This window comes from Nestor notabilis, unplaced genomic scaffold (genome assembly GCF_000696875.1).
Source record: "Nestor notabilis isolate BGI_N333 unplaced genomic scaffold, ASM69687v1 scaffold396, whole genome shotgun sequence".
Classification (NCBI taxonomy): Eukaryota; Metazoa; Chordata; class Aves; order Psittaciformes; family Psittacidae; genus Nestor; species Nestor notabilis.
This window is the reverse complement of record NW_009933981.1, coordinates 20,327-31,891: the sequence shown is the minus strand read 5'-3', so window position 1 is coordinate 31,891 and position 11,565 is coordinate 20,327. Positions and strand designations below refer to the sequence as shown.

Below are 11,565 nucleotides of genomic sequence, written 5' to 3'. Positions count from 1 at the left end.
CCCCCCATTTATCTTTTGTCTAGGAATGCAGTAATGGATTGAAACCATAAACAAGCACTAGACATGAATGAGAACACAGCAGGGTGGTGAGTAACACCTGGAAGTAGTGGCTTGATACTACCTCATGCTTCAAGAGGAACCATGAATATATGTATTTTTTCTTTGCTACTTTCCAAAAGCACAACTGGCTCATTAGAATCACTTCCAGCTGCAACCCCCTATCTGAAACTTACTGGTTTATGCTCCAGAATTTTAAGCTAAGCTACCTACAGGTATTATATTTTAAGTGCAAGAACAAAGAAATGCATCTGGCAGAAGTTTTATGCACAATTCATGAGGACTGTGCATGCTGGGTCCATCACCACAGTACAGCAACATCCGCATTACAGGTAAGGCAAGTGCTTGTGGACTATTAGGAGATGAAACCCAAGTTACTCGTTTCAGAACAAAAGCAAGCAACAAAATGCACTTTAGAGAGCTGTTTTATATGTTAAAACAATGTAAAAAAGTATTTGTGAAACCCAGTTGCAGTGTACTTATGAAGTGCCATTTTTACCTTCAACCTTCCTCTTAAATAGATGATTTCATATTGTTCCAGAAAAGTGTTAGTATTCCTGCAGAGTTCAGGCAAAGGGCTTTTTGCAGAAGTGTTAGACAGGACAGATGCTTAATGACAATTTTACTGCCAACGACATGTCTAGAAAGGCCTAGAAATACTTAAAAAGCATAGATTAAGAGTCTATCATGACCTGATTTCCTGAACACTTTCAATAAACTACTTGAGTAAAGTACCTTCTTCTTTAGGGGGAATTGTTTGAGGTATTTTAAATCACTCATTATTTTGGTTCTTTCTTTGTTAGAAGCAAACCTAAACCAAATCTCTCCCCACTAATCACCTCGATGACCTCCTCCAGGCTGAGGCCAAGTTATCAAGTTCTTTTTCTGTCCCAGAGAAATGGGTGGGAAGTCACGTCAAATCATTGAATCACAGCATCCCAGAACTGGTTTGGGTTGGAAAGGACCTTAAAGCTCATCCGGGTCCAACCCCCTGCCACGGGCAGGGACCCCTTCCACTAGAGCAGGTTGCTCCAAGCCCCTGTGTCCAACCTGGCCTTGAACACTGCCAGGGATGGGGCACCCACAGCTTCTCTGGGCACCCTGTGCCAGCACCTCAGCACCCTCCCAGGGAAGAGCTTCTGCCTTAGATCCAACCTGAACTTCCCCTGTTCCAGTTTGAACCCATCACCTCTTGTCCTGTCGCTACAGCTCCTGATGAAGAGTCATTAAGAAGCTTTGTAAACACTTAAAAACCAAATTTCATCTTATTTTCTTTAATCCTCCTGAGTTAATGCACTTACTGGAGAAAACTAAACCATTAAAAACTAATGCAGACCAGCTAGTTCCATTCCACCGTTCTCTGTGTCAACCCATCTTCCTCCTGATTTTGTATAAATTCACAGACCATGGATAAAAATACTGGATGCTGTCAGAACTCGTATTAACCTTTACAGAAATCCTGTTAGAAATGCAGCTATTCTCATACCAGATTGAGAAGTCAATTATACAGCACCGAAGCCACCAGCATGCATTTTCTTTCTATCAATGACAGACATCTTTCAAAAGGTTTAGAGCAATAGTTAATAAACCTAATTTTAGCTTGCACGAAATGCAGTAGATTCTGAATGGGCCACGCTTTGTACCACAGTAACACCAAATGAAAGCCCTGTTATAAGGAAGAGTATTGTAAAATAAAAATGCATTTACTAACCTTGAAGAAACATATGATTTTACATGAAATTAAAATTAATACCACACATTCTTCCTATTTAAACTTATTCTTCTCTTTTTTCTACAGTTAGCATCCTATCCTACAGAAAACTAATGTACGTGCTTATGTTTAAGGCAGTAGTAACCAGGACTACTTATTGATATGGAGAAACATTCCAGTGTTTTTACTGGTATAAACCAAGCTATTTGCATTTCAGATGTTAACCCTTTTTGTTCAACTCAAAGTCTGTGTTTAAAAAAGCACACAAGAGAAAGTAAGACCTCATTTCATATCAGAACGATAGAAAGGAGCACATACAGACGTCTCTGGCATGGTTTTACAGCGCGGGTGCTCCAATTCCTGTTGCTGATGTTTCATTCCAGTATTCTTCCAGTCTTTTATGGCCAAATGCATAACCACCTTGATTTGCAAACAGTGTCACCTGGTAGCACTCTATATGCTTTCAGAACGAGAAGAACGTGGCTATGAGGTGCAGATGTGGCACAGGTCTGAGCCAGCATTCTGGGGCTGCAAATCCCACATCGGATTCCACAGTTACTGCAGCTGACCTCAATACTGCAGAACACTTTCCCTCCACCAAACCTCTAAACACTTGTCAGTACCAAAGCTGTTTGCCCAGCACTTGCCAATAAAGAAACAAAACCCAAAAGCTACAAACTAAAACCTAACTCTGAAATCCATGTTGTACCTAGAGTCTGAACATGCACTAAAATATGCTGGGGTTTTTTCTCTTTAATAAAGTCAATACAGAGCAGTTTGAGGTAAAAATGTAAAGCTGAGTTTCACAGGGGAAACCATAAATGATGATTTCAAAAGGGGTTAGCACCGTGTTCTTAAATGGAAGCGAGTGGTTACAGTGCAAGATCTTCAAATGACTTGAGCGTCACTGACAGCAAATCAGCCAAAAACAAGCGTCCCAAAGACAGTCTTGCCTTATCTTCCTGCTTTGTCTTTAATTTTTCTATGATAAAACCAAAATCAGAACATTTCCAGGTATCTTAGGAGGGGGATTCTGATTTCGTTCCACCCCCGAGCAATATTTGCTGAAGCTGTCTTTAAATGCAACACCAGCTGAAGATCTAAGCCGATTAAGGCTTTTTGAGGTCACTGAGCTAGAATAAAGTAGATCAGTTTCCCAGTGATCACTTCATGTAGGCATTCCCCAGTGCTCCATAAGGAATCTGACAATCCGGCAGCTTCTACCTCTTGAAAGTTACCTGGGTTTTCCCAAGTAGAAGATGTTTCAGATATCCAAATAACCAACTCATTAGCCAGTCTGGCTGTAACAACTCAAACAGAGAGGTCCTATACTACAAGAGTTGTACAATATCGATGTTCCAGGCTCCAAGAATAAATTCAAGTCAGTAAGAACTGAATACCAATGATTCAATATCTCAAACTCTTTCTTTCCCAGACCTTAGAACAGGAGGGATGAGGTAAGACATTTGGCTATGGGTTTCATTAGACATAAGTGATTTTAGTTCTTCTCAAGACACTAAAGATGTGGAAGGAGTGCAAGCTTTCTCATAGCACTGACTTGTCTCTTCACAGTAGAGCTTGATGTCCAGCTCTACTCCCCTGTAACTGCTTCCAGCACAAGTGCATTTGCTGGAGCTTTAGTATCATGCTATATTTTGCACCAGAGATGTCTTAAAAGCCTTAGAGTGGACAGGGGGAGAAAAGAATCTGAAAGGCCCTTGAAAAACAGGGAAGGAGGAATCAATTCTTTCTTCCCCATTCCCAGCTAATCTAGATTGTCCCACTGCAGGCCCTCATCAGACCTACTTGCACTCCTCTCAGCCCCAGTAATTCTTAAGCTCCTTATACATCTATTCTAGCTCTTCCAATGAACTCAACTCCCAAATATCCCCTCGCTATCAGATTCCCCATTTCTTACCTAGCCTCCTATCTTGTCTGAATCCTTCAGTTTCTTTCCTTACCCGCCTTGTCTCACCTCCTGTACAGCTAGATTACACAGCCTTTCTTCCCAGCAGGACAAACTATACCGCAGGTAACAGAACCTGCTTAGGCTCTAATCCAGTGTCAAGACCTGACGTAGTCCAAAGCAGCTGCAAAAGAAACTGAAGTGCTTTCCAGCCCCATGCCACCTATGAAAGAACACTCAAGAAATCAAGATGTTTAACTCTTCTAGCAAAAGCTCGTAACCCTCGTTTCCTTCTAGAACCAGCATGGCTCTGCCTAAGAAGGTTGCCTCCCCCACATCCTCCAACATACCCAAAGCGTTGTGTTTCAAAACCCCCAAAACCATACCAAACCCCACATCCTCTCCCAGAGAACATGAGTTTTAGCCAATCATTCAAGCCAGGGCTTGAAGCACACGGACAAAGACTGCAGAGGAGCTGTGTTTCAGAAGACCTCCTACTCTCTCTGTTATTGCCCTCTTCTACCGAGGATGACAAACAGAATGAAGTGGTTTTACTTCTGTAATCATCTTGACAAGCCCGACTGCAAAACCTGAGCATTCTCTTTGCTGGATATTGCCTTCTTCAATGTTTCCCGTTAGTGTTCTCTCCCAGACATGAAATGCTGTTTGTATATAACATAAAGTTATCTCCAGGAAATCTCGCTGGGTTTTGTGATTTCTAACTCCCTCCTTTGCTGATACAACTATCTCTTTGATTTTGGAATAGAATTCTATGAATTCAAACTCATGAGGATTTGCTTTGAATAATCATTTAACACTTAAAGGACATTATTTTGTGTCATTATATTTGTGACTGCGGCTCTTAGCAGCCACACAAAAAAAATCACAGAGCCAATTACATTCACTACTCCAGTCAAGCAGAAATAGCATTTTTAATTAGTACTACTGTTATCATCATCATTATTATAAAGAACTGGTTGCAAGGCAAAGGTCTGGAGCCTTTGCTTTGAGGAAACAGGGTCTGCAAACACACTATCCCTCCCAGTTACAACTTTGGGATCTGACAATTCAAATTCTTCACTTAGTTTTCTCCACACCTTAATCTTTGCTTTGGTGGGGGAGAAAGGAACCTAAAGACATAGCAACTTACTGTGTTTCTGTCATTGCTGAACAAGATCCAGCTATTCTCAGATAACACACGTCCTCCACTACTGAGAGGTCTGCTTTTTAAGCAAGTTGTGAATAAGCTAAGGTCAAGATGCTGAAAAATTCAAATCACTTTAGTAGTAAAAGCTCTTAAAAGAAAGAAATACTCCAGCCAATTATGAGCCACTGGGAATTTTATATGAAAGGGAGAATCATTGTTTTTGGACTCCACCAAAATGCTACAGATGAAATTCCCAGCAGGAAATTTCACTTGTTGCTTTCCCCAAAGTAACGTATTGACACAGTTTTTGTGCGCAGAATAATAGTTTGCTTCAAAGAACTTCTTGTAGCAATTCTCCAGCAGCTGAACCTTCTGTAAATAGAAAGGACCAATGTAATTACTTCAAACTGGCAGAAGATTAGGAACCAAACAATGCAAAAGGTGGAAAAAACTATACATTATTCTTTAACTTAGATCATCACTCCCGTATTTTATTTAGACTTTGGAGATGTTAAAAAGCACTGACATGTTTAAAATAACTCATTTGTTTATGCATTGTACCAAGTATTTTCATAATTGGCTAAAAAAATATGGACACCAATAGCTCAGTAAACTTCTTGGGCTTTGGAGAGCTATCAATGACCAGGTCAGCGTATAAACTCCCTGCCAATATAGGCTATCACTGATTTTAAGATTTCATAGTCAAACAGGACTTGAAATACAAATCTACCATCCCAACAGTTTATACTTTATCTGGCTCCTGTACAAGCTATGAGGAGAGAGAATGTGATCTTCCTTTGCTGAGTGGCTGTAGAATCAGATGAATTTGATACAGACAAGGTAGGTCCACATTCACAAATGCACTGCCCGACAGTGAACACCACTTGTGACATGCTGACTGCCCCAAAAAAGAGGATTTTGACCTTCTGGTAGTTGCCTTTTAGTGCCAGTGTTTGCCTAAGAATAGCACGAGGTATTTTCATTCATAAAGCACAAGGGCACTTCATAACACAACCCATGAGAAAGGTTTGGAAGTCTCCTTATTAGATAGGCATGAAAGCTAAAACTCCTCAGATTTAAGTCTCAGCAGGACCTCAGTACAGGGAATAAAGACAGATTGACAGAAATGAGGTATGATTCATTGAAAACAAATAGGGAAAGCAGCTTAAGAATTTGAACATCAGTGCTCGTTCTGTCAAATAGGGAACATGTAACAGCATAAACCCCTCTTCATTCAAGTAAGTCTAGCTGCTTGGGGACTAGGGAATTCAAAAGATGGGAATGACTTCCAAGTAGTAAAACACAGAACATGATGAAGTAAGTTTTGCATTGCTCGATCACAAACATGCTAAGAACTATTTTGAGAACCTGATAGTTTGTAAGACTAGAAGTTTTACTTAACACTTAACTCAGCCTCCGTGGCTCTTATTATTCCAACACAAAACAAGTAATCCCACCAGAAATAAATGACATTTTTTTCCTGGACATCAGTCTGAAGAAAACCCTATATTTAGCAAATTCCAAACCACAAAAGTTAGGCCCATTTCTCATGTTCACATACCTAAATGGAAGATAAGGTGGATTAGATCCAGACAAAAGTGTTCTGTAAGCTTCTTCTGGTGTTTTCTTCAAGTATATTACCTAAAAGGGATGGGGGGAGAGGAAAAAATATCAGCCCTGAGCCTGAAAAGTCATTAACCACATGTAAGCTTCCCCAGCCCATTAAACTCCTGAGCATGTATGCTATACTCCTTCATGACCAACTGCTAGGACATTTATAGGTCAGAAAAGACATAGTAAAAGATTCAGAAATCAATAGAAGTCAACAGAAACTGGGAATTCTGTTTTGTGTGATCCTCCTCCGTTAGAAAACAATAAAATACATTAAAAAATAATCACATATTGTGGCAACTGAGAGACTTTAAGACAGACTCAGCATTGTCCTAAGAAGAAAAATAGGCATCTGTACCAGGAGTTCTCTGCCCAGCTTCAGATGAGTCCAAGTATCACAGTGTCAGACAAAGAAGACTTCTCTAGCACACCTCAATGGAAGATTTTCCAACACAAAGACTGTTTGATTCCTAATTGTCAATATCAAACTATTAATTAAGCAAAAATATCTAATTCAACCAGCTGAACCTGTTACTGTGAGACCAACATACAGTTCTTGTAAAACCCTAAGCCAAGGCTCATTCTGCTATCCCTGAACACCATCGGCTGCTCTGGCTTGAGCAAGAAATGAAAATACAACCACATCATGTTGTGTTTCAAGTCCTATTTGTGCAGTAAAACTGGTCCTGAAATAAAACTAACCTGGAAAATCCATTAAGCAAGTGCATTATTTCCAAGGGGGGAGGTGGGGAAAAGAAGAGCTGTAATCCAGTTTGCGGTGGCGTATCTCATGTGGACAAGCATGTTTCTTAATGCCACACCATCTCCCTATCTCCCTGGCCATTTCCCCTCCAACTCACAACTAGCACCTCTATGGCGACATGTTCACTCTGTGCACATTTAACTCTTGAATATAAAGTATTCTAATAAGGATTTTCTTAACTGAAACATAGGTTAGTTCCTTGTCCAAAAGCTTTATTCAGCTTTTGAATGTACCTAAGTGGTGGCCGCTCCCAGAATATTTGCTATTTGCCTTATGTCTAGAGTCCTATCTCAAGTTAATGGGAGTCTCAGTATTCTGTAAGATACCACCATGGTAGGTAGATTTTCTTGCATTTCTTCCTCAAGCATGGACAAGGCAGACAGAAAAGAGAAGAGAAGGATAAAACAAAACCCAAACAGTTGACGTAAGTAAAACAGTCTGAAAAACTCTTGCCATGATGCAGTGAAAAGAGGGTCCAAGAATCACCTCTGGTGGTTTTAAACTACCACCTATTTCACCACTTTGAACAACTTGGTCTACTTTTAGACCAAAAAGGCTCAACACAAACTGATTTGCCTTCGAAAGATCAATTCCCTGACACGGGTTTTTACTTGCCTGTACTTCCACATTCCCCACTCCTTACCCTCTGAAAGCAATGCATCCTTTCCAGCACCAAACCAGACCGCAACTTCGAGATGACAAACATTCCATTCACTTTGTGTTATCCCAACAACTGTTGCTTTGTTGCTAGCTCAACTATTGCATTCTTTGTTGTTGGGGTCAAAGCAGTGATTGCTAATATTGGAACAGATTAAGAGATGTACTTAATGGATATAGGTATTTACCTAATTCAACAAGTAGAGGTGCCCACTTCTTCGCAGTTTTACGCTGTCATGGTCTGTCTGCAGCAATGAGTGCTAGCTAATGGCACCAGCATCCTGCTTTCAACCCCTGCAGCACAGCAATGTTATGCTGCTTTCACAGCTCTTTGTAAAGGATCATTTCAGCCTGTGAAAGAAGTCTCCTTTGTCTTTCCCTTATAGTCCACTTCACCACAAAGGTTTTGCATTTAAGAACTATGCATCCTGTGCAATAGATTTCAAAGGGGGATGTGTTTCAGAGAAGAACTCCGATTTCAGTCATGTCAATAATCATGTCAGTTACCTTTGAAGCCTAAATTCATGCTTATAGTCAGAAGATCCTTAAAGGGGAGTTCAGGGGACTTCAGGGAAAGATGAGTTTCCACCTTACACAGCTCAGGAGTCAGAAAACTGAAGTGAATCTGTACTACATGAAGGTTTTTCCAGTGCTGCAGGTTTTAGCTCACAGAAGCTGTGGTACTTAAAAGCTGTCTCTGCTCAAAGGCACACCATTTTGAACCAGACACTGCTAGCTGCCTGACCACAAAGCCCCTAATAAAGATGCTGGACTGGAAACAGGAAAGATTATAAGAACATAAAAGGAAGGAGGAGAGGGAAAGAAACACTGAACAGAGCTCCTGAAAAAACAAAGCATTTCAGATGTCAAGAATAATGCAGTAACAGAAGAAGAATGATGAAATGGAGAAGGAAACATGGCTTCAGTACTTAAAATTAAGGATATCCATTAAGAACATGAGGTGTGTTTTCTGACTCTATCAATGGAAAGTCGGCAGCTGAAACTTAGCTTCCGTTTTTAATCTCATATGATGACTCTTCAGAGAGCTTTCATTCTGCAATGTACATAAATGAAAAGGAAGCAACACAAAGAGCCTGTTGTGAATAGTTTAAGTTTAATCTGCACCTAAGAAGTAATGCGAGTAAAAGCCTTAAAATAAACAAAGCAAGCCACGTTCCAGACAGTGACTGTTGTCAGACAGGAGTTACTTTACAAGGGACAAGGTTCTCCTCCCCGTCCCCACTGTCACTGCTCTGGCTCGTGTCTTGTGGCTCTGCGACCTCTAAGAAACAGATTCAACAAATACTGAAAAGTTTCAAGTATTTTTTTCTCCAACTTTTCCATTCTTATGCCCTCAACTTCCTAAGTAACGATGTGCTGGGGAAAGCAAGCCTCTCGCAGCTTCGACACTGGGAGGGCACATGTCGTGTAGCAGTAGTGGCCAAGAAAACTCATACCACATGTCCTAAGAAGTCTAGAGAACAAAACAAAAGGAATATTTTGCAAGTCCACCTTAGCCCTTACCCACAATACTTCAAATACAAATTGGATTCGCCTTGTTTCCAGCCACACTTGCCATTTTCAGATGAGAAGGAGATGGAACAGATCCATTCTAGGCCTGCTAAGTTATCACCACGACTCTGTGAAGCCAATCTAAAGCAGTCTTGAGAAAGGTGCTGCTTGGAACACACTGCAGTAGCTGAAAAGCCTTTGCGCTTGCTGACCCTCCAAGGAAGAGGTTATGGATTTGAGCAACAGTGTGATGTGCTTAGATTACACCAGAACAAACCCTTAAAGCTTCAGGTAGGGCTGAGAAGTCTAATTTATAGTTTTAAGTTAGGGGGAAGCTCTCACATGTAGTAGCTTGTTATTCCCTGGTCATTTGCTGTGCTAAAATTACAAACCTAAGAACTCAACAGCTTTTTTCCCTTCCTGGCATTACAGAAGCCTAATACAAGTCTACCACTTGAAGTAACTGTGAGAAAGAAATACGACCAGCCCGTGTGCTATCTGCAAGGCAAAAGAGCTCACTGGATCCCTTTGCAAAGTCTGTCACAGCATGGAAGCATTGTGTTTCACCAGGACTACTCAAAAGTCAGATATGGGTCCACTAATCAAGTTTTGATCTTTAAAGAATTTCAACAAATAACTAGTACTTGTCTTCTACAAAGGTAGAATTAAAGGTCTGGGTTTACCAGGAGGAGCAAGTGCCACACATAGATGTTCTCTCTCCCCCCTGCCCCATTTCTCTAGAAGCACAAGAGCAGTCACTGGTACAAACAGACTAGCATTCCTCCTGCTCTTCTCCCCCAAGGAATCCAGACCTTACTACATAGCACAGCACACAACCAGGTGAGAGTTCCTTGGTTTCCAACCAGAGAAGAAACATAACAAATACCTTAATCATATGGAAAGAGGGGACCAGCCCTCGATTCATCCATGTAATCAGACAGGGAAAAAACACACTCTCCTCCAAGCATGAATCCTCTGATGACAAGTAGGGAGTTCATGTAATGTTCTTCAGTATAATTCAATAAAACCTACTCCCTCTCACCCCTCTTCCCCCCAGAAACTACTAGGGACAAACTGAGTCAAACCAGGCTGCTTTAGTTTTGATATGCATGAAAGTACTTGTAATACTGTTTTAAAACGATTTTTAAATACTACCTTTTCTTTCTTTCTTCTTAATTAACTATTGTGAAAAGCTACATCAAATATTCTTTTCTCCCTAATTTGAATAACAGAAGGAGTCTTTGCAGAATTCTTAAGAGGAAAGGCAGTATTTTAGGAACTGGTCCTGATTAGCCCAAATGTACTGGAAATCCATTGTAAAAACTGACATTTAGAGAACACATCTACCGGAGATGCAGTTTACAAACAGGCAAGCTACTGCCCACAAAGTTTTAAGACTTAACTTTCCCTTAACCTTATGAGTCCCTTATTAAAATATTTTAATAGCTACAGGGTATTTCAGTGTAACTTGTCTAAGCAGCTCCTCATTGGAACAATCTAAGGTGCATAATCACCAGTGGAAACCCATTCCTAGAACCTGATCCACTGTTTTCCATGTTTCACTTTACACTTAATATTTTAACACCAGTACAAATAAACCAAGCCTTCTCAGTTAACTTTCACACACTGGTAAGAGTTCACAGCTCTAAGACTTGCTGGTTTCCAAAAGCTTCTCTAATCAAGGGCAAGATGGAAAATCTACAGGACCTGAAATCAAAGGGTACATATATTTCTGTCACAATTTGGATATTCCTACTGTGACAGATCACACTGCCAATGGCACAGTTCTTTCACCAATGAATATGATGAGGTTCCTTCAGGTCCTTCCTTACGCCCTATCACATAACCCAAGAGTGTACATCTACTGCATCTGACCCAACACGATACTTGCAAGTAACACACCATGAAATGCAAATACCATTTCTTCAGAGTGAAATTAATATGTCTTGATTGTCACAACTAAGCTCCTGCAGGTAAAAAACCAAATCAGATTGGTAGGGGGATAACAAATAAGTTTTTAGAGTAACTAAATAGTCACTTTATGAATCTGCATCAGTATCAATCATGACAGAGGAAGGTGAATGAGCTCCCGTAACACTTGCAAGCTTAGGAATACACATCCATACAAATAATTCTGGGATGACCTACTTTTGTAACATATTGGATACCTTTGCTCAAACTGTTTTCCAACGTTACACTAA

At 40.4% G+C, this 11,565-nt stretch overlaps 1 protein-coding gene across 1 annotated transcript in view; it reads right to left on the bottom strand.

The window, feature by feature from the left end:
• The window catches only part of LOC104407743 (dual specificity protein phosphatase CDC14A-like), a 57,532-nt gene that overhangs the window by 26,468 nt on the left and 19,499 nt on the right, over window positions 1–11,565 (bottom strand). Inside the window, exon 4 of the mRNA XM_010017111.1 lies at window positions 6,383–6,462. Coding sequence (XP_010015413.1) covers window positions 6,383–6,462 — 80 coding nt within the window. The remainder of the gene's footprint in view (window positions 1–6,382; window positions 6,463–11,565) is intronic.